Below are 23,847 nucleotides of genomic sequence, written 5' to 3'. Positions count from 1 at the left end.
AAGCTCGTTTAATAATTCTAAAATGTGTGGAGCACTGAGGCTGTGACTGATAAACCATTCATGTCATTTTTGTTTTATGAGCCTTCAGACCTCAGACCAGATAGATTAGGTTGTCTGAAACATACTACATCACTGTAACTTGCTGATAAAAATGAACCAAGCTCCTTTGTTCCACCTAAGACTGAGCCTTGCAGATCTTCCGACTCTGAGATTTCTTCATCACCCATATGCTGCAACCAGCAACTCTGCAGACTATGATATTCCTCTAAAATTAGTTTTAGTTCCTTTTAAGGCAATGCACCTCTTTAGTCATTGGTCTTTATCCCATGTTCATTTCTGTCTCATTACAGAGTGCTGGGAGCTGCTATTAAGCAGCTCATCCATCACCGCCCAGGAATAGGGTCTAAAAGGTTAACGGGAACGGATTTTCTGGAAATGGAAAAAATTCTAGTGATGAATGGCATTAGCTTACGGAAATTCACCTTTGAATTAATGACTTGTATTTATCATTTCAAAAACATCGTGGGTTGGGCACTGCTTGGGTGCTTTTTGTTTTTCTTCTTTCAGACTGGACTGCTTGAGGACCACTCTGATATGAAAAAAAATGTCAAAGCAATACATTAGCTTGTCTTTATGTTATCGCCATGGCTGTGGCTCCACTGCACCGCCTGAGCCATTTCAACATATCGAGAAGAGTAGGAACTGAAAATGGATTACATGAGCTAAACGAGCGATATAATTTAACTGTGTGCATCATGCTATGCCCGAGTTTGTTTATGAATGGCGCGCTTGTGCATACTCAAATGAACAATATGCTCGTGACTGCTGCTTTAAAACACTTAGACATATGCACGTTCCCGCCTTTTGTCTGTTGGTTCTCACTGGATGTGCCCAGCATGCAGGCTGCAGCAGCGCCAAGCACCCAGCTGGATGATTTATCACAGAATACTCCTTGATTAAGGAAAATTAAAGCAGGCTGCTACTGGCTCGCAAATTGCTTTGATAAGAAGTTCAAGCAGTTACTTAGTGGGAATATTTTGGAGGATATGGACCTCTGAGAGAAAACAATAAAGCCAATTGAACTGGAAAGGGTTGCCCAAAGTTGTTGTTTTTTTTTGGGGGGGGGGGGGGGGGGGTTGATGCAGCATGGCTCTTCTTGGGGATGCAGGGTTTTTTTTTTTTCTTTTTCTTCTTTGAAAATCTACATTTCATTACCCCACAGCTCCAGGTGGTACAAACCTATCCTGCCTGTGAGACATGACTCAAAACCATGGTGTGTTGATCAATAAAATCAGCCTTTGAGGTTCCATAGCTGTTAATGGTATATGACAGTTGCACGTTGCATCATGTATGTTAGGAGCGAGCTCCTGCCGCAGCGATAAAGTCTCATGAAGAGGCAGACATTTATGTGTGATGCACATCTTGTAAACAAGCTCTTAGAGTGAAGTCGTGTAACTCAAGCACATCTTTGCCGTGTTTTCATCAGTGCTAATCCTTGTATGCCAAAAGAAGCGCTGCTAAGTGTGCTTACGGTTTGTTCTGCTGGAACACCTGTGTGATTGTGACTGGCACGCACAACAAGCTGATGACATACGTACAGAAATCAATTTGAGCAATTCAACATTGCCGATGGTTAGGAAAGAGTTCAGGGAGCTAAGAAACTTTTTTTTTTGTGTGTGTGAGAGCAGCAAGTCAAGCAAGTCAACTTCTGAAAATATATAGGACCATTAAAACCGGAGTGTGGAAACAACTGAGACAAGTTCCATCTTCTTCTCGCTGGCTACATTTGTGTGAAGCCTGCGAGATCACCTCTTCGATCCTACTGTATGCTGTCTCAGGATTTATAGGAATTGTGCTCCTGCCCTGTCAATCATACAAAATGGCACAGTAGGCAGAGCCTTGCCTGAGCTTTTCTACCATCCCCGTAGGAGTCCGTCTATGACAATGACTGGCCGTTGAGGCATTCTCGCCGCAAGCACTGCGCCGGCTTCCACCAGTCTCCGTTGTGGCAGCGGCAGATGGTGCAGTCGTCCACCTTTACTTCAATTCCAGCCGGGATGATCGTCGTTCCAGCAAAGCAATTTGGACCTGCCGCATGGGAAGGGAGGGAAGGAAAGGAAGGGAAGAGAGAGACAGAAGAAGAGGGAATGAGAACGACAAGAAATGGATGTGTCTCTCCTGAGAGCTTCTCTTTGCAGTGGGGTGGTGGAGTGATGCAGAGAGCTGCAGGGAGTTAGGGGAGTCAGAGCAGACGTACAGATCTTTTCACGGGCATGCACCGATGGGCTTGTTTTTGCAACACTAAAGCGCTTTTGTTAGTCTCTCCTTCTCCCTCGACATGGAGCGCTTTGCATCCTAATGCGCCGCAAGCAGAGAAGCCTGCCAGGCGCTGGCTTGGCAGTACAGAGAGGCTGGAGTACAGAGAGACAGAGGAAGAGAGAGAAAGCTGCTTTTAGAGGCAGTAGGGAGGATGGTGTTAATCACTTCGGTCTGTATGAAAAGGCCACAGAACTCCTTAGCAATTCCTTACACAGCTTCATTCCACGCATTCACACACGCTGACTGTCAAACCAATAAAGAACTCCGATTAATTTTGACATCTGATTTATCCGTTAAACACTGTAGGATTTACTTGTGTGGATGTTGATAGGATTCCTTTAATTCTAAAACATGCTGTGTACGACTAGAACACCTTACATCGGCGTTTCTAATAATCTCACCAGATAGACAGATTATCCTGGGTAAATTTTAGGATCTGTTTTCCAGGACGCCAAAGAACGGTATTACATTTGTAAGATTTATCTGTATTACCACCTGAAATTATTACATCTAATTTGTTTTTCTCTTTGCCTCAGAGATATTGGAGGTAGTGCATCTCTTTCTCTACCTCTAGAGACAGGAGAGCCAGAAGGTGCTATGAGTTCATCCTAGTTTTAATCATTTAAAATGAAGCAATCAGCAGCTCAATTGGTGTGACGGTGACTTTGGATCGCTCTCAGTGTTCAGCTCGGTAAAACCTGCCAGATTCAAGACTCCTCTACGAGCAGTCATAAAAACTCATATGTCCCATAACTCTTGAAGACACAGTAGCTTTCACGCCTGATATTCACGAAACATCTTGGTGTCCTGTGAATATGATTTAGGGTCTGGTAGCTTAATGATAGCAATGTAAATGTGTCAAGATAGTCAACCTAAAGATCAGAGGTACATTTCTGGTACACTGTAGAATTTCTCACCTGTCACACAATTTGAGCCTTTTTCACACCTACATTTTAACACACAAGCACAGGTATCAGTAATAAAATAAATAAAGAGTGAATTTCATTTATCAGCTTCAATTTCAAGGTCCTGCATTTGTGCATGCTGGCTCATCGTCTCACTGTCACGGCTTTCAGGAACAATGTGGCCATCGGTAATATTATTAGTAACACCTCTGTTTTCCATTTTTTTTAAAAAAGGCTTGTTAATGCTTTATGGAAAAGTAACTCAGGGTATTAGATTAAGGTTAGCTAAAGATCAGGATTGTGGTTAAATATTTAAAACGTCACGCTGACTCGCAGCATGGCACAGGGAACACTGACTTTTTAAATCTTCAGGAGCATGAGTTTAACCTTAAATCAAGGGTAAAAATGCTGGAATGGTCTACAGAGGGACAACTCCCAATATTTGACAAATTCTTGCTTTATGCATCGAAGGAATTAGGTTTAATTCCATGTAGTGCTTGTACGAGAAATAAAAGATGCAGGAAGCCATAAATTTCCATGTGACATTGACAAAGGGAGCTGCTGGCTACCTGCTACCCCCATCCTTTGCCTTAGCATAGATGGGTCCTATGCTCTATTTTAAAAAAGAACGAAAGAAAAAGAAAAAAAAGAAAAGGAAAAGAGCATGGGATCTGATCTTAGACATAGAGAGCACTTGCCAAGTCTTAACTCGCAATGATCTGCCTCTGGACAGCTGGCACAGGTCACGGGACAAACTCGGCAGAGGTTGATGAGGGAGGAGGGTGACCCGTGCTGCTGCCAAGTGTGATTGTTTATAGCCCGATAGATAGGGAGACGCAAGGACACAGTCTGAGCTTCCTGTCACCATGTGAAGGGCGTGCGGTCACTCGTCCGAGCATGTGATCAATTCGTGGCCAATAAAATCTGGTGAAGTCAGAAAATGTTTGTCCTGTGTCAAAACTGTCTCAGCACATCATACTTTCTCTGACTACTGCCTAAGGATTACAATGTAAACTGCAGCTTGTTCAGAGAATATGTCAAAGCGAATATGTTCCTGAACCGTATCCAGCTCCATGGCACTGCTCCTCTATGATATGTCTGTTAAAAGACCACAATGACGGCATTCTGACAGATAAGGAGTGGCAGATCTGTAGTTGGTTTAATCTTGTTATACTGAGGAACCATTAGCCATTTTCAGGATACTACTCATTTCTTTTTGAGAATTACATAATTACATATTCCCTGATTAATTTACAGTAGCCTATATAATTCATGATAAAGATTAGAGCTGAATCAGATGGGCTCAATGAATGTGGAGCTCAGAAATGAGCACTGCCACTGGCCTACTATTCTATTGTGCTGCCTCTTCCTCTCTGCTGGTGTTTTCAGGAAGGAACACCAAAAAGGTGCCAAGCTGAAAAGCTACAGCCTAATAATAGAAAGCTCTGACAAAAGTTTGGCAACCATAAGCACTGATTCGCTAATTTGTGAGCTGAAAGACATCCAGTTATCAAGGTCATATCAGTTTAGTTCAAAGTTGCTTTTTTTAAAGTCTGAAATATAGTTAAGACACTGGAACATGGGTGATTAATCTTGTTTTTCACTGTGTACGCACATATAGCTCCATTTAAACTCACTAAGTCAGTGACTAATTGGACTAAATGAGTCAAATATTCCTCAGTAACATTTTAGCCACTGGCAATTAGGTCATCGCTGCACAATTCTGTTTACAAAGCAACCCTAAAACCTTTCTTTCACTAAAATAAGTTAATCTGGACCTTTTACCTGAGCTGGAATTGTAAATGTGGTGTATGGAGATACAATCAGAACTCAAACTAGTAATTTAGGCAGCTCATTTTAGGCACAACATTGTATTAAGAATTGTATAAAGCCTTATCAAGGGCCATTTAATTAAATTCAGTTGTCTTGTGATCTGTGAAATAAGCATTACTCATTTTCAGAGACTGTTGAGATGGTTTGTTTTTTACATAACCTTAGTGTTACATTGTAATTAAATTATTAATTTAAATAAACCTTTCAAATGTATATCTGTTCAGTATTAATTTCCATTTACCTTCTAAATCTCTGAGGGAGGTAAAAAGTGGTGAATGTAAAGATGTTGATAGATAACAGAGAGAATCGTTTTCAAGTACTTTCAAGCATTTGAGTACAGTTTAAAGAAAATGTTCTCACTGCGCTTTCTGTGACTTTCTTCCCTTTAAAGTATTTTAGCAGGATGTGCAGGTTTTATACACAAAGTTAACCCAAAGCTTTACCATGACAAGCTACTGTAGTATACTTAAACTAGCATTTACCTGGAGAGTTTTGCTTGTTCAGTAAGAAGATTGTTTTTATAGAGATTAAAGCTGTTCCCATATAAATCTCACACTGTTAGATTGTTAAGAAGAGTATTATTTAGTATTGTTTGCATTCATAAAATATTATAATTATGCCTCTCCTAATCATTTATGCCACAATAAAGTAAACCTATATAAAAAAGATAATCATTTTTGTATTATAAGACCAAAGCTCTCTACATAATGTTTGGATTAAAGAAAAAAGAGAGCAGCAATAAAGATAAATAAATAAATAACACAACAAAAAGCTGGATATTGTAGACATGTTTCTAAAGGGAATGTAATTTGACAGCAAATGCTGAACTTGCAAAATGCATTTTATTAACACTGATTCTTTATGTTTAAAGAGAAAAAGGTGCAGTGTTTCCAGTTTTTCATTTTGGAGTCACATCATGTTTTTGTGATATTCCAGTGGATCAATTTAATATTATTAAAATTCCACGGCATCTGTATTTAGTAACCAAGGAACTTTCAAGGTAATCAGATTCAGCCCTGCCTACAGTCAACATGACCTGTCTGTCCAAAATCCTAGAGCCATTAGTCAGCTTACAATTATATGGCTTGCTGGAAGACAATAATGCCTTCCAGGCACAGCAGTCATGCTTTAGTCCTGTTCATGTGACCTATTGTTCTCAGATGTACTTTGGTGGTAATTAGCATTTGTTTACACAACGACTGGTTGTCATCCAGTCTAACTTGTATAGATGATAAACATTATACCTAGAACTTCATACAGCCATAAGCATAGCAACTATCTAATTATAATAACTACTCAATTAAAACAAAGCTGGCTTGTTGATCTAAACTTAAAAGTTACCCATGTTACAGCTAAGTGGCTTCAGCTGGGATAATATGTCTATCAGATGACCCAGCACATTATATATTCTGATGATGTCAACATCTTATTAAATATGCTGCTTTCTGCTTACTGCTGCTTCAAAGTATGTCTAACTGAGAGTTCAAACTGTTGCTGTGAATGGGCTCATATCATCACAGTTTAGTCTCACTGATATTTACTTCAAGCATCCTTTAAATATAATTTGCATTCTAAGTCAGCAAGCAGCGCTACAAAGTAAAAGAGATGATGATCACATACGACCTTTGGTAAACCAGATTACAGTTGAACTATGATGACCTGTAGACCTCCCTGCTAGATTTAAATGCCAACCACATAAAGATATAGTGTCTGTGCATTTGATGTTATGTGCTGTGGGGTTTTTTGTGCTGTGGACTTTTACCTCAAATACTTTTAGATGCTACTTGTTTATAGGTCTCTTTCAGTTATGCATTTAACAACTGAATAACATCGGCTATTGGATTGTGACTGATTGGATGTGATCACGTGACTGATAAAATACCAGATTCCTTTGCTTTGAGAAAACGATTGGATTGCTTTTGCAGTTTGCTTTGGATAATTATCCATTTGTACTATAAAGTGCTGTCCAATTATTATTTATTATCTGAGCAGAGTATAGTCCTGTACACTTCAGAATTAATTCTGCTTCAATCAGCAGTGACATTATCAATAAATGCTTGTCTCCTGGTTTTAATGGCAGCCATATGGGTTCATGCCATAACATTGCCCCCCCACCACGTTTGACAGATGATGTGGTCGGCTTCAGATCATTAGCTGTTTCTCTCCATGCTTTTCTCTTGCGATAATTTTAGTATAAGTTAAACATGTACACCTTGACAATGATCTTGTGCTCTTGTGTTGCGTTGTTCTTTCTTAACCACATAAATAATTGTGTGATCATACACTACAAATGTCTTCTGTGGTCTTTCAGGCCTTTTGGTGTTGCTGAGCTGGCCAGTGAGTTCATTTATGTGTAATAATTTATCAGATTGGTGATTTGGACCCTCCTAACGGTTTTGCTCTTTCTGTCTCTGTCTTTCTCTGATAGGTTTATTTTGTTTTTTCAGCCTAATGTTAGCCTCCTTCAATTGTACTGATATTTCTTTGGGGCTCGTATTTAAATATAGTGGGGGAAAGCTATAAAATTAAAATCTAATGCTTTAAATCAGCTTCTGAAATCGTATTCTTTAACTGCCATGAAGTAACAAGGGGGCAGGACTCACCTGGCCATGAAACTGCTGGTTAGTGAATTGTCCAATTAATTTTGAGCCTCTAAAAATGGGGGGTTGATTATGTATTAAAATGGATGTAATTCCTAACCAGTTATTGCAATACTTATGTAAAATCCCTTGAATTAAGGCTGAAAGTTTGCACTTCACTTCAACAAATTTCACCGTGATGAACCTAACTGCACATCCTAGTTGCACAATTTTTGCCCCTGTTTGAAGTGCAATGATTTCTATAACTGTATTTTTATTTAAAACTAAAACCTGTAACGGGTAAAGAAAAACACAAATATCTGTCTCTCTGACTATATGTAACTGAACTGAGGACATTTGGGTGTCTGCTTTTCATTGTCCCTTGGCCAAAAATGAGAGCTAAATAGCATTCGTTCATTGTCCTCTCTTCGCAGCCCTCAGCTATCCACTCCCGTAAAGATTTATCTGGTACCAGAGCCTGACGAGGAACCCTTGGGTAACCTAGAAACAGCAGGCCTACCACTGAAATGCCAAGGGTGTCACTGTGTCCTGTCAGCCTGGATTAGTTCTCTCCTAGCAGCTTCTGTAGCCTTGTTACTGTGTGTGTGTGTGTGTGTGTGTGTCACTCTATGTGTGTCTATGTGTTGAAACAGAAGAAAACAAGAAATGGTGAGAAATAAAAAATACAAGGAAGAAAATGTTTGTAGTTGTGCCACTGCGGGCATTTAGCATCTGCCTCCAACTAAGTCATTCCTTTACTTTTAACCTGTAAGTAAGCAGCAGTTAAATATATACATATATACATATATACATATACACTTTCTTTTTTCATTAGTTTGTCATTTAAGTTCAACAAGAATGCAAAAACATTTTGTTTAGTGAATGCAATGTCAAGTTTAGACTTTGAATTTGATATTACGCCAGGTTCACACTGCAAAAGTGCACTTACTGTACTTTACTCATAAAGCTCCATCTGTCCCTCAGGACTGGTGCTGGCAAAGGGAAATCTCTCACCTCGCCTTGTAAATAGTCAATGAACCATTGGAATCCTATAATTCTAATTTAGGGATTGGTTGCGTGTGACAAGGGCTCCAGGGCACTGGGAAATAAAAGGCTCTCTGAGGACCCATTAGTCCCTCCTACCATCCCTTTAATCAATGGGCTAATGTTTACTCTGCTTAGTGTGTCATTTATAATTAAAACTTGTACTGCTCATTAGTGTCCAACGGGCCCAAGGTAATAATTTTAATTCATAAAACATCAATTACATCCTCATCCTGATCTAAAGGCACGGCCATCAAATGGTGATACCACCGATAAACTTGCTGTCATTGGTTTAATGAAAATTTAATGACTTCTAAGGAATCTGAATTGACTTCCAGAGGAGATGAGTGTTTACCGTTTTTACAGATGGGGCAGCATTGCTCTGGCTCGTACACAGGGTTGACACACTCTGGGACGGCGCAATCGGACACCACACAATGCACTTCATTATTTGGTTCGCAGCGGCACCACTCACAGGGTGACGGCTGTGGGCAGAGGAGGAAAGAGACAGGGAATCTGGGTTAGATGACTCAGTAGCTTTCACCTTGTGTGTATGTGTGTGTGCATGTCCATGCATGCTTGTGTTTTTCTCATATGCACATTCTTAATAGTTTCAGATGCGTGAAAAAAATGTGTTGTGATAAACAAAGACACAGGTTAATAAATTATTCACATCCCCAGTTTTATTAGGGTACTTTTGCCTTAACAAAAACAGCCTATACTACTGCTGGCTTACAACAAAATCTCTAGAAATAACTAAGGGAGTATATAAGGTAATGTTCATGATATTTAATGTTTTGCTGCATTCTGCTGTGGCCTGCCTCAGGAAACAGTTCAGAGACTTATCTCACCACCTCTGCAACATGTAAATCAGTAGCTACTATGCAGCTCCCTGTGCAGCTGCCTCATACTTGACTCTATCTTTACAAAGTCTCTTGACCGGAAAATGAACTGTAATGCAATTTCATGGAGTGGAAAAATATAAACTGTTTCCAAATCACAAAAGGTCAGCTGTTCATCATATTAGATTTTCTTTTTGCTCATCATAGTAAACAGCCTTTGAGTGTGTCTCCGCACTGCTGTATCAGCAGTTTGGTGTCGGGCTTAGACAGTAATAATATTTCATATTTGATGACCCCTTTTGTGGTCTTAACTTTTTTTGGTGGGAAAGCTGATCTGTGTGGACAGCAGCCAGTGCAACATAAACAATAAGCTTCACATTATGATTCTAATCTTCATGATTTATTCATTTGAAGGATAAAACTTCACTTATTGCAGCAGTCAATAATTTTAATTCATAACATATGCTACCACAGAATTTCCTGTGAACTCTGTGGTGGCAGCTTTTAAATGATTAGTTCATGGGTCTTTACCCTGTTGGTCAAGTGTTGCATTCCAACTTGCAATTTTTTTTTTCTTTTTTCCAGCAAATATGATTAACTTTCATGCATTAAAAAAAGGAGATCCACAGCTGTCTATTTATACATTGTTTTTCCCACTGGTGTGGGTTTGCTTAATGGGATGTCTCTATACAATGGAAAATTTACAGTGTAGGCTAATATAATAGGTACATTTTATTTTCTTTGGATGGACTTTTCCCATTTTTTATAGTATGCTAAGCTAACCAGTTCATGCCTGCGCTTAAGTCATTCATTTTTTTTCTGATTTCTTTAAATGATTAATGTAGTACTTTGGAACTGTGTCATCAAATATCTGAGCTGCATTTGTTCCCAAAATATATGGATTTATAGCCACGACAACAGCGGCTCCACAGTTTGTTTTTGTGCAGAGACAGGTGAAAGGGCTAAGGTATTTCAAGATGTATATGTGTTACTTTTACCATCTCTTCTGGGCAGATCGCATTAAGTGACACATAATCAAAGTGTCAAAACTCCTTTTGTTTTTATTGAAGTTTATGGGAGTCAGCATGCACATTAAGAGATATAGGGGAAACTGTGCAAAATAAATACAATCTAATTACTGATTGTAGCTATTCCCAAGACCATGTAGAAAAAGTTCTCTGAATCAATGCAAAATAAATAAACGGATAAAAAAATCTAAAATGTTACTTCCTCTTTTTAAACTTTCTCTCCTCACAATATAACATCTGATAACTTTGCATTACATATGCTGTAATTCTGATGAATGTAGATGAAAATCATCACTAATTTCTTATATGCATTTGCAATATAAGAATAAAGCTGTAAATCATGACAAATAACAAAGTCTTTATCTCTGACATATTACTATGAGAAGACTGATTAAATATTTAACGCCGATGTAGCTCTGTAGTCCATCACATTTACGACTTGAATAAAAATGCAAAAACACTGGCAACAGAAGAAGCTTAGGTTAAATCAAGATTATATTGGGTAATATGTTTCACTGGGGATATTAAAGCGAGATTCGTTTGCAATAATGAACTACATTCCATGGGTTTATTACAATGTTTAGAAGAGAATATTCCAAATGAATATTATGCGTGGATGTGGTGCATAAACATGGCCCAGAAAATGTTAAAACCCCTTGAATAAACTTATCAAACTAGCTCAAATGATCAGACTAAAAAGAAATGATGGGATGTTTTTGAAAGAAAGTCCCAAGACATCAAGCAAAGATCTAAACTTCTGACATATCTGGCATATAAAACCAAACTGATGTTCAAAGTTTGTGGGCACAGATAACCACATTCAAAATACAGAGTAAATATAAAAACAGGAACATGGCAGCGCTTCTGCAGATGTACTCAGCTATAGTGTACTGCCAAAAGTGTTTAGATCTTGAAAAAAATATCACCATATTATAGTATTTTGCATCTATTTATACATCATGCCATTGTGCTGTCCTGTGTGAATATATAGGTTTGCACCATCGCATACTGAAATTTAATTAGGCCTACAGAATCCAGCTGACATGATATCTATCCATCCTTTGTTTTAAACTGTTTATCTAACTAGGGCTGCTGATGACTCGAGCCTTTGCCAGCTGACACTGGGTGAGGAGCACAATAAACAGTCCATTACAAAGCTAACAAAGAGATGCAGACAACCATTTATGTTCACATCCACAGCTACAGTATATTTAGAATCACTAATTAACATGCAGAACTGTGTCTCCAAGTACCCAAAGACAACACGCAGGATAAAAATTGTTTGAGTAGAATTCCAGTGAAAAGAAACAAACAAACAAAAAGTAAAATATGATGATATAGATTATATGAGGAAGTAAAATTCTCTCTTGCTCAAATAAATATTTTGGTTACTATGACATTATCATGTTTTAGTGATTTTATAACTCAATTTAAGTGCCGTACAAAAGAATGCTCTTAATCTGACCACACTCATTGAAGTTATTAATTATGTAAATTACTTGCTTTGCATACAGTATGCAGTTGTGTTCATATTTATTTGGACACCGACACCATTATTGTAACTTTGCCTCTGTAAAGCACTAGTGCGGATTTTATATCTGGATGCAACTGAAGCGCAGATTTTCTTACTTTAATTCAATGAGTTTATGGTGATTTTATTTTAATGGAGAGACAGAATATTAACCAATAATGCAGAAAAAAACAAAAGAGGTTATAAAATGATTTCCAGGTCATTGAGTTAAATTAGTGCTTGATCTCCAAACAATACATGACTTAGTACTTGATGGATAAACCTTCCCTGGCAAGCACAGGGGTAAGACATCTCTTGTACTTGGTCACCAGGTTCACTCACCACAGATTTTAAATAGGATTGAGGTCTGGAGACTCCATGAAACTGATGCACTTCTTCCTTAGACACTTTTTTGTAGCCTTGTATGCCTTGTATGTTTTGAGTCATGGTCCATGATTCTGTCCATTAGTCCCTCAATATGTTTAAGTCATCCTGTATCCTTAGCAGAAAAACAGGCCCAAAGGCCCATAATGTCTGTATGGGGATGGTCTTCTTTTCTTTATACTCAGCATTTCTCTTCCTCCAAACACAGTGGATTGAGTTGATGCCAGATAGCTAGATTTTGGTTTTATCTGACCACAGCACTTTCTCCCAAGCCTTCTCTTAATCATTTAAATGTTCACTGGCAAACACAAGAAGTGCCTTCTTGAGCAATGGGACCAGTGTGTTACCAATGGAGTTCTTGGTTACTGTGGTCCTAACTGCCTTCAGATCATGAAGAAGCTCCTACTGTGTAGTTTTGGCCTGATCCATCACCTTTCTCATGATTATCCTCACCCCAGGAGCCAAGATCTTGCACAAGCTCCAGATGTTGGCCATTTTACATTTCTTCCATTTCCAAGTAACTGCACCAGCAGTTGTCACCTTCTCATCAAGCTTCTCGCAGATGGTTTTGTATTTCATGCTAGCCTTGTTCTGGTCTACAGTTTTGTCCCTGAGATCCTTTGGCAGCTCTTTGGTCTTGCTCACAGTGGTGGAGATGTTAGATTGAAAGAAATTTGTTGTGTGGATAGAAAATTAAGTGATTCTGTGGACAACTTGTAATGTGCTTTATACACATAAAGTATTGAGTTCAGTAGTATCTGTAACTGATAAACTGCCTGATTGACTGTAATCTATGGGACCACAGGCAATCTGTGAGAGCCAAAATTCTGGCTGGGTTTAGAGGATCAATTACTTCAAGTACTTTCAAGTAATGACATGCAAATCAGTTCATAACTTTTATGTTTTTTTTCTAGACAATATTCTGTCTCTCCATTAAAATGAAACTACTGTGTAAAATAGGCTGTTCCTTTCTTTGTAAGTGAGGGAATTTACAAATTCAGCACAGCATCAAAACATATTTCCCCCACTGTAGTCCCCCAGGTGCAAAAGTATTGAATCAGTTGATGGACAAGCAGTTTCAAGTCCAGGTGAAGCCTGTTCCCTTGTTATTCCATGACAAGTTAAGCCGATTAAAGAGTTTGTTCTGAGTGTTAAACTTGCATCTATCCACTGGAATTCTCAATATGACATGCAAACAGATGCCAATAGAAGTAAAGGTCATCATTAGACTGAAAAACCAAAATAAGCCTATTAGTAGTGTTGTGCGATACTGCAAATTTTGGTATTGATCTGATACCAAGTAAATTGGGCTAGTATTGCAGCTAAGAATACTAATACTGATACTTTTGACCTGCAAAGGCGCCTTATTTAGAGGAGAGCAGTGTATCATGATTTATAAAATGAATCATCAAAAATTTGCATATTCTGTACAAATGTTTTTTAGTTAATACAACAAAAAAAAAACCAACTTTTCAGTCTTTCAAGTGTTTTTAAACTGGGTTTTTCGGAGAGCTGGAATTTAAATGTGCTAGTCTCTAAAGCACTTTAGGTCATCTTCTGTTGTTTAAATGTGCCACAGGCTATAAATGAAATAGATGTGACAGTCAACACAAAAATGTTCAGGCATTTTTCATAGTGCATGTTTGAGGCATATTTTTCATTTCCAAAAAAAAAAAAAAAAAAAAATCTGCTGAGCTTAGAGTTTAGAAACAAAGCATCAATCCAATACCAATACTATTGATATTGCATCAATCCACCGACCTCTACTTATTAGACAGATCAAAATCTTTAGATGTGGCCATGCTCTGAAATTCTTAAAATGAAGGAATGCACTGACCAGCTCAACAGCACCAAAGTCCACTTTTTTTGTTAAGGAAAAATCCTTTACAACATTTGGCCAAGCAAGAACACTATCAGGCAGGAAGGTGCATCGTTGTCTAAAACTTCAAGAGACACATTAATATTCTAGGTTTACAATGTGGTGTAAAGAGCATGAAGGCTAGATTAGTCTGTGTCTTGGACACTTCTGACAGAGCCTTCACATTTCTGACAAAAAAAAAAGGTCTCTGGATGAAATCAAGATAAACTTTTACCGGAATGATGGGAATAGAAAAGTATGCACAAGGATGAGAAACAGCAGTACCATACCACTTTATCTGGTAGAAGTAATGTTATAGCATGGTATGCACATCTATGGCTGCCACCAGAACCGGGCCACTACTGTTTATTGATGATGTGACTGCTGATAGAAGTACTGATAGTAGGATGAATCTTGAAGTTTACAGGGCTTTACTTTCTGCTCAGATTCAGCCAAATGCTACAAAACAAATAGAATGTTTTTTGCAGCTTTTGGCTTTTGACCTAAAACATCCTCCACAGGCAGCCTAGGAGCTTTCTCAAAGAAATGGGGTATTCTTCAACGGCAAAGCCTGTCACCTGATCCCAACCTAATAGAGCATGCCTTTCAGTTACTGAAGACAAACCTGGAGGGAGAAAGAACCAAGAACAAGCAGCAAAGGCCAGGCAGAACATCTCAAGGGAGGAAATGCAACATTTTTGCAGTCACAGACTGTAAATGATTTTTTATCCAAGTATGAAAAACCAAATCTTAACTGATAGATTTTTTTTCATTATCATTGACCACAATAAATCTAATTGTGCATTTTACAATGAGAACAGATCCATTTAGATAATCAATGTAGATATAACGTAATATGATACATATTCACAACGAAACAATAAAGCTTTAGGGATAAACCCTGGGGAGAACCTTATGTTTCACAGTTATAGACTTGATTGTAGCACTAACTAATCCTGAAGTGAAGCTGTGAGCCTGAAAAGTGGATTCAACAGCTCCACAGAAGAGTGTAGGAATGCGTTTCCACTGTGGCACATAAAAACTTTATCTACTTTTTCCAACAATGTCTTTCACATAATTTGTCTCTCAGGTCAATGTGGGTGGTTGTTGCACGATATGCTAAAATGAAAGTGGAAGTTACAAGCAGGAGTCCTGATAAATGCCATTGTTTTCTCCTCCTTTAACGTCACTGATAAGATGGGAGGAACTGCAACCAGAATTCAGCAGAGCTTGAGCAGGCAGAAATAAAAGTGGACTCATTCTTAATTGCTGAAAAAGCTCAGTTGGTACAGATACCAGAGTAGATGCTGTAGAGGAGCTACTTGAAATCCATTCAGACAGAAACTTGCATGAAATCATGTATAATAAAAACAATGGATAACATGAGTGGATAGGTACACGCGACACAAATGCGAATAAATATTTTTGAACAAGAAATCATCCAAAAACTGACACAGAAGAGGGAACTGGGTTCTTACTATAATATATGTGCATGTATTTAACCCCTAGGTGTTTCTAGATGTAACAAGTTGTATTAAAGTACAGACTGGAGATTGTGGCTATGAGAGACAGCAGTTTTTATTCACTATCACAACTGACCTTTAAAATAAATTAATTTGAAAGTGGTATATCTCTGTAGGTTAATCTGCCAGATGGGCCTGTAATGCAGCCTGCTAGTTCAGATGCTTTACGGGAAAAAGTATATTAAAAATGCAATTGGAAAAGAAAACTTCTTCATGCACCTTTGACACATTGCTGAGAATCCTTCAATGTATTCAGCCATGCCTGGTGCTTTCAATGCGTCCTTTTGTGTGAGGTCTACCGTGAAGAGGATCAGTCATGCCTAAGCCCAGACTTACAAAAGAAAATGGAGCACTAGTACCGAATTTAGACTTGCTGCCAGATGTTTTGGTGAAGAAAAGACGCCTGTTGTCCCCATCTTTCTGGCTGGCTATTAGAGTCAATCGATTGCCATGCTTTTCATTCGCACACTGAGACAAACAGAGACAGGGCAGGGAAGCAATGAATAGTCAGGTAACCTTCAGCAGGGCAAAATGGCAATGCAAAATACTCTGACACTGGACGACAGGGTCACAGGAAATATACTCATGCTGTTAAAAGCAGTGACAGGAATGAGTTGACAGTCAAACTGCATGCTCTGTTGTTCAAGTCAAAACAATGTTTTATCAGTGGTCAAATAACACAGAGAATAGACAGAAAGGACTTGAGGATGAGGATGGAAACATACAGTACTAACACTTGCACACCAATTCTGCAAGTACAAATATATCAAAACCATAAAAACGTGTTTGACATTCTCTGCGGTCAAATTGTTTGCACTTAACAATTTTTTTCCCCTAATTGCGACTGTTGTTGCCTTCAGCAAATTGGATAAGAAAATCAATTTGAGCAATAATTTTAACAGCTTTTATGGATGTTTTCTCACATAGGTGTGTTAAAAACACAACAACTTACTGTGGTTGTGTGGGCAGCTCAGTCTGTGTGTGTGTGTGTGTGTGTGTGTACAATTGTAAACAAATTATTATAATTGTCTGCAGACATGTTTTCACAGAATACTTCTGTGACTTCGCCACATCACTGCAGTGATAGAAAAGTACAGATATAATAAATAAAAGTTACCAAAAACAGAGACATGAAAAAAATCCAACCACAGTGTTTGATTTACATTGATTGGAGTAATTCATTTATGAGATTTCCTCAACATTTAAATCTGGTACAGGGCTTAATTGCACTCCACTGAATAGTACTTGTCTCATGTGGATTAAGGGAAAGGTGAGCAGAACTCAAGCATTAAGGCTGTTAGTCACAAATTAAAATAGTTTGCCTTTAAATGAGAACTTATTCAAGATCTGATGGCTGATTTGCACTGTGTGTACCTTTGTTACTGAACATATTAGAGCCCTCCCACCTTTGTCAAATCTGCATCCCTTCCCTAGGGGGGAGGGTGGTCATAAGAAGCATGGATGGGATTCTTCACATCTGAGTTCACATCCCAGCACTAGCCTGAAGATCTGGGATCTGAACTCACCCTATACCTCCTGGTTCTTGATTGCAGCTGCGCTGAGGCCAGAGGCACACCGGCAGCCATGCTGGGTGGACTGGTCCCTTCCTCATCAGATGGAAAACCCTGTAGGTGAAACACCTACTATGGTTGAGTGGCATGACTCACTCACATGGCAATAAAACAAGATATTGGAAATTACTGCATCTACTTTTACAAAGAATTTAAAGCTGAATCAACAGTATCAGTATTAAATTCTTTGTTGCTACAAGCAAAAACTTTTAAGTGGATGAGCTGTAGTGGGAAATGTAGTTTGGACCTATTTGTCAATTTGCTGATGCATTAGTTATGCCAGCATTAGATTCACAAATGACAGGCTGACATTTCGCTGGAGTCAGCTGCTTTGTGTTGAAGGAATGCCCAATACTACTTGCATGATCATGATTGCATACATTAGGTGCAATATACTTAATGATCAGCCTACAGTATAATGAGGTTTTCAGCATAAGGAAAGTGGAAATATGAAGTGTTGGTGGATGCCAAAAACAGTTCTTCATAGCCAGACATCCCAGTTTCCCAGAAGCTCTAAACAGCCCGCATCTCTCTTGTTATCTTCCCAAAATACTGACTCTTCTCTCTTCTCTTCTCCATCATCTGCTACTGAATATAAATGCACACCTCTACACAATGCAACACAATCACCTCAAATGAAATGCCAACAAAGCCCAAATCAAAGGTTAACCTGTCGGCATCTTTAAACAGGTGTCTGCATATCAGACACTGACGGCCTTTGATTTCCTTTAACACTGCGGGGTTCTGAGGCTTTCATGTCTTTACTGAAGAAACTCAACTTTCACAATTTGGACTAAGACACTGCTACTTGTGTGGGCATGGATTTTTTTATTTTTATTTTTTTTAAAAGATGATCATTATGAACCATAGTGCAATTTCTACTGAGACAATCTATAAAAACAAATGATTTTGTTCTTCACCTTGAAGTAATGTTGAAATGTCCTTCCCTTCTCTTGCTCCTCAATGCACTATTGATAGATCAGATGTTACATCAGACTGCGAAGCTTTTGCCCTTAAAGCAGCCCTTACAAAATCACAGAAATCTGTGGGGCTGCAGGAGCTTGATTGTGTCTGACGTGCAAACACACCAATCATTACAGATTAAGTACATGGGTTTCAAATGGGCTAATCTCTCACACCCCTTGCTAATGGGAACACTATGTCACTTTCATGCCACCAAGAGTTGTGGTTGCCTACTAATGCAAAACATTTTTCAATTTTTTCAGTATCATTTTTTTTTAAATTTTAACATTTGAAATCTTTATGTCATTCTGTTTACAATGGCAAGAGAACACCTGAATATTTAAAATCTTTGAATGGATATTTGTATATCAATATTGTTGACAGATTTGTTGACAGAATGGCACCTAATAGAGATGTATTGTAACAGTTCTGAACAAAGCCATAAACTCCAATGCAATGCCTCTTTGCACCTCTAGCTGATAATGCAGATGAATCCCACAGCCGCTAAAAGGTTTTACATTAAAAACTGATGAATAAACATTAGCACACTATTTTTCCCTCCTTGTGCTGTTTGATTTCTTGTGATTTGCCCCCCCCCCCCCCCCCCCCAAAAAAAAATGCATTTCCAGAGAAACTGTAGCAGAAAAGTTAATTATGATGGCCTGTCTACACACCTGCTTTGCTTAACTCACTCTTTAGCCCCGTGTATGCTTCAGTTTTTTTTTTCTTTCCGTTCAAGTGGCATGCTAATTATTTTCTTATGCAAAATGTTCTGACATTACAGGAAGCTTTGTTTGTTTTACCTTGAAGCTGTTATAAAACTACACTAAAACACTTCCTGTTGTCTTGGAGTTTTGGACAGCAAGCAAAAAAGGAAGACAAAAGGAAATATACCGTAGTGACTATATTCACTAGAAGTTGCTGTAAATACAAAAAGATGATCATCTGGTACTTAACCGGGTCAAATACCTAAAACAGACCTACAGAGCTATTATAGATGTAAACACTTCATAATGTGATATTCTATGTTGTGTGCACACCTGGATTCACTTCCTTTAAGTTACCAAAAAGCATAATTAAAGCTATGCACAAAATTAATTTTGTGTGATATTTTACATTTTTCAAATGCAGTCTTCATCTTAGAAAACAGTTTTAATGATACATAGATATTGTGCATTCCATTGCGTATTTGACAGCATAAGATCAATATTTTTTTTAACCCTGCAAAGGAAACCTTATGAGAAATAGTCAGACTTATTGGACTGTATAAGCACACACACGCACACACGTAGTCTACCCACTCCTGCAAACTACAACTGACAAAGTTAGCTTTGAAGATGCTTTTGAGCTTTTGAAAGGCTATTTTCAATTATTCATTTAGCTCTTGAGTACCTTTTATGTGTCTTTAAAAGGGTAACCAACAACTTGTGTTTCCCCAGCTGTGGCCCGGTCAAACAGATATTTGCTGGGGTCATAAATCCTATCTGAATACAAGAACCCTTGTCTAAGGAGCTATTGCAGGCTTTTTCTTCTAATGTCTTTTGATTTTTTGATCTGCAAATGCTGGTAGTTGGTTTTGCAAAAAAGAATCTTACTGCAGGAATTATCTTCCAAGTACATCTGTTATAATAAATAGCCTATCTAGTTTGGTCTTATTTTACATCTTCGGCAGATGTTCACAAACTTGAGATTCAGTTTTTCATGTTACTGATGATGATGAGAACATACCTCTAACATTAGTTTCTACTGTGTAACTGGTAACTCCATAATGGGATAAATTTACAGCTATCATGTAAAGCGACATAAAAATGGAATTTTTGATCGATTGCATCATTCAAAAGCTAATTTACATCACTAAAGTGGAGCCCGCAAAAATTCAGTTTACCATTGGAGGCTCATAGCATTTGTCTGGCAACCGCAATGGATGCACTTATCTTAACTGGTAGCTGATACATTTGCACAGAGATGAACAAATGCTATGATTAACCACAGAGCTATACCCTTGTTTTGGCTATGACATGTCATATTATATTTCAGTCACTTACTGCCTCAATCCAGTTGTGAGAAATGTGAATGAGGAGGTTTCCTCATGGGCAGCAACAATTTAAACACAGACTGTAGTTGTCATGCTCCCAGTGTCATTTATAATCAGGCAGTACTGTCATGCTCTGTAACAACCACTGAGACACTGGTCTGATAGGTAGAAACCTTTTTTTTCCAACAGACACAGGGAAGCTGGAGCTGCCAGTGATGACTCAGTGTCCACAAATCACAGTATTAAAATACTGTTATAGCATCTGTCAGTTTGGTAATGCTGGATGAATGTTCAGTTGATGAAGCAGGCAGAAGGATGATATCACTCTGGGTGGCAGCCATCTTGGTGCCCTTGGCCAATAAACACATTTTGAGCTTACTTTCACATTATGCCAAGGACTGATCTAAACCCAAATACAAAGTCTCACTAATTCAAACCCTAACAGCCCCACCAGATCACATCTGCACCACTGTTATGTTACGTTTTGTTATTTTCATCAGTAAATGTGATCAAAGATGATTGCTGTCAACAAGTTAACAGACTAAAAACACACTTGCGTGTGACTTGATTGTGTTTCACCAAATGAACTGGAAAGATGGATTAGAGTCTTGAGCATCAGTTAGTCTTTAATAAAGATAAATAAGATGCAGAGTGGTGATTGTTGGTGGAATATTCATGTTCAGTGCTAGAGTTTTTCTAGTGGATTCTGGTAAACAGATGGTTTTTTTTAAAGGCTGAATTATAATCTTCTAACTCATTGCTTACCTTGAATTCTTCCAGAATTTTATAGGTTTTCCCTCGGTACTCGCAAAAGTTTTTCACCTCTTTGCACTCAGGGCAGCATCCATTGTGTTCCACTTTGGTGCACTTTGGATGCAGTTTCGGGCACTCGGGTTGGTCGCACACAGGCCCGTCCTCTGTGCACACGCACGGGCAGTTCGAGTGTCCCGGATAGAAACGTTCCCCGAGTTTGTAGACGAAGCCGCTGTCATCCACGCATCCCTTGCCCCGGTAGTCATCAAACACAATGTTCTCACCGACGGTCCGCTCCGCCTCGTCTGCGGCGTAATCCTCGGGGTTACCCACCGTGGCCGGTGACACAGCGCTCAGGGCCAACAGGGGGACGAAGGCAGTCAAGAGGAGAAGGCCCATCCTTTGCCGCGGCATTGACATCCACGTTCAAAACGGCTGTGTGGATGTCATCCTTAGCCTCTCTGTATCCTCTCCGGATCTGTCCAGGGCTTCATTATCACCACCATCACGTAAGGAAATGAGCTGCAGTGGAAAAAATAGAAGATGACATGATGGATGATGACTCCCCAGCTGCTGGTTTGCACATCCTTACAAACCAAAATCCCCTTTTAAATACTTTCCCCCTTTTTTCTCTTTTTTGTTTGGCTTAGGCCTGTGTATGGGTATCTTTTATTTACGGTGCACATATGCAGCACCAATGTTTCAATAGAGATCATTCGTAATTCTTTATCATTGCTCTGTCACAAAAGAAAATATCTTACACATAAAGCTAAAGCCACGGATGGTGAAAACAAATAGAAATACATTTGCTAACATAAGAAGCATGCAGTCTATATGCGTTAGTGTGGTGGTGGTGCATTAGATGCAAATTATTCTCCTCTTTCAAAATCACAGCAACAGCTACGACCATCAACAGAGGGAAGGGTTATAACACTGATTGTCTAAAGTGGGTGGAGTGAGCTCCCCACGGTCGTCTTCTCCCCATTAAATAAAACCGAATCAGATATTACAATTTGAAACTTTATGAGAGGCTTCAGAGACAACAGGTAGCATTAACGCTTTCAATTCTCCCCCAGGCCAGTAATGATAGTAATGACTTCTCCGACTCTGGGTTTCTTGTAACCACCTCTTATTATATTAACCATGTTCCATGCAGATACATGCAAATATTGAGAAATGCGCAATGATTTAACCCAGAATGCGTCAACCGTTTGGAAGGGGAAACACACACATCGACAATCCAGACAGTTGGGGAATATATAGCTGAAGATAAATATCTCTATGATGCGTTTTAAGCGACAGCTCTAACTCACTCACCGCTTTGAATATGACTGATATCCACTAAGTGTGAAGGTAGGATCCCCAATACAGAGAGCGGAGACAGATTACAAATAGTCGCCTTGCCTATTGGAAACTTCACTCTATCCACAGGGTGAAATCACCAGTCTCCACAAGATACTGTAATCCGCCCTCTTGTCGTGATGATGTGCTTAAAAGCAACTAAACAACAGCCTTTTGGAGGTTTGCTCCCCTTTTCCCCCTTGCAGAGAAAAAGACATCCGCGTAAAAGTAGGTCTTCTTCATGATTATCCTCATTGGACTCACCTTTTCGAGACAATATCGCAGTTCAAGTCCAACTGCATGCGTTACAGACAGAGAAAGAGAGACTAAAAAAGAAACTGCTCGAGAAATCCTCTATAGCGTTCCCTGAGAATCCGGAGTCAATTCAGTATTTCCCCACGATGGAGGTGAATATTAGAAAGCAGCAGCCAGTCTTGTTGAACATGTGTGTATACATCCAGCAGTTGTGCGGAAAATAAAAAATCCACATGGGTAGAAGTTAAAGAGTATAAAAAATCGACCCATTCGCGGCTGAAGCCAGTCATTTTTTGAATTTGTGGCCGAGGTCACGTTCATCATCAGCAGGCGAGACTGACGAGGGAGCGCTCCGACTTTCAGCACCTTGGAGAGCGACTATCTTCTGCGTCCTGCGCCGAGCAGAGCAGAGCGCCCCCCCAGTCCCCTCTGCCAACCACAGTCACAACAACACTCACCTCCCACGATCCGAGGACAAGTATGACTGCATTACTGCAAGGGTTAAAGGCTGGGACGAAGTAAAACGATCAAATAGGTGGTCATTAGTCAAGACTGGTTCCGACAGGAGCAGCTGGTAAATTGAGGAGGTATGCTAGATCAGTTAAATATGTGTGCGAGCCTTCCCCCTGTCTGTAAACGGGTGCGCCTATGTGCACGCCTGCCTCATTATACGCCTGTGAATATGTGTGTCCATGCGTGCGCGAGTGTGCCAGCGCGTGACAGTGTCTTCACACATGACCCGCAGCATGTTTCTCTGAGTCACTCATTTCTAGCGCAGTTTACGGAGACCTATTTGTATTCAATGGTGCACTGCAAAAGGGAGTCTGACTTCTCAGCACCCCCCCATCCCCAAACACCACCACATTAACTGAAAAGTACAGTACGGCTTTGCAGAGCAACACCAGCTTTGTTTTACAAATGGTAGCCTATAGGGGCCACTGCCCGACTACAGTCAGTCTAAGGGTAGAGGACTAAGAGCTAGAAGACCAGCACTTAATTAGACATTCCCACAAAGACTCATAAACACCTTGTCAGCTGCAACGTACTATGCATTTATGGTCATTTCTGAGTAATGGACATGTTTTTTTTAGAGTAATTAATACT

At 39.2% G+C, this 23,847-nt stretch overlaps 1 protein-coding gene across 3 annotated transcripts; it reads right to left on the bottom strand.

The window, feature by feature from the left end:
• Nucleotides 1-1,126: 1,126 nt before the first annotated feature.
• Nucleotides 1,127-23,558, bottom strand: vwc2l (von Willebrand factor C domain containing 2 like). 3 transcript variants are annotated; one of them, XM_084907753.1, is made up of 5 exons: nt 22,753-23,558; nt 21,160-21,669; nt 17,352-17,450; nt 9,036-9,165; nt 1,127-2,088 (listed from the first exon to the last, which is right to left on the bottom strand). In XM_084907753.1, the coding sequence occupies exons 2-5, from the start codon at nt 21,565-21,567 to the stop codon at nt 1,937-1,939; spliced, it is 789 nt and encodes a 262-aa protein (XP_084763879.1). In that variant the 5' UTR covers nt 21,568-21,669; nt 22,753-23,558; the 3' UTR covers nt 1,127-1,936. The 3 variants fall into 3 exon arrangements, with proteins under 3 accessions (XP_084763879.1, XP_084763878.1, XP_084763880.1); XM_084907752.1 differs by having other exon boundaries at nt 22,465-23,557; XM_084907754.1 differs by lacking the exon at nt 17,352-17,450 and having other exon boundaries at nt 22,465-23,543.
• Nucleotides 23,559-23,847: the final 289 nt, after the last annotated feature.

This window comes from Perissodus microlepis, chromosome 16 (assembly GCF_051167445.1).
Source record: "Perissodus microlepis isolate ML-2025 ecotype Zambia chromosome 16, ASM5116744v1, whole genome shotgun sequence".
Lineage (NCBI taxonomy): Eukaryota > Metazoa > Chordata > Actinopteri > Cichliformes > Cichlidae > Perissodus > Perissodus microlepis.
This window is presented reverse-complemented; position numbering and strand designations above follow the sequence as displayed.

What these genes read in the sequence shown, in the direction of transcription:
- vwc2l (XM_084907753.1), bottom strand. Translation starts at nt 21,567, where the DNA reads ATGTCAATGCCGCGGCAAAGGATGGGCCTTCTCCTCTTGACTGCCTTC. An exon ending in CAAGAACCAGGAGGTATAGG is followed by an intron (nt 9,166 to 17,351) that starts GTGAGTTCAGAT and finishes CTCTGCCCACAG; the next exon opens with CCGTCACCCTGTGAGTGGTG. An exon ending in CTGCCCCATCTGTAAAAACG is followed by an intron (nt 2,089 to 9,035) that starts GTAAACACTCAT and finishes CCCATGCGGCAG; the next exon opens with GTCCAAATTGCTTTGCTGGA.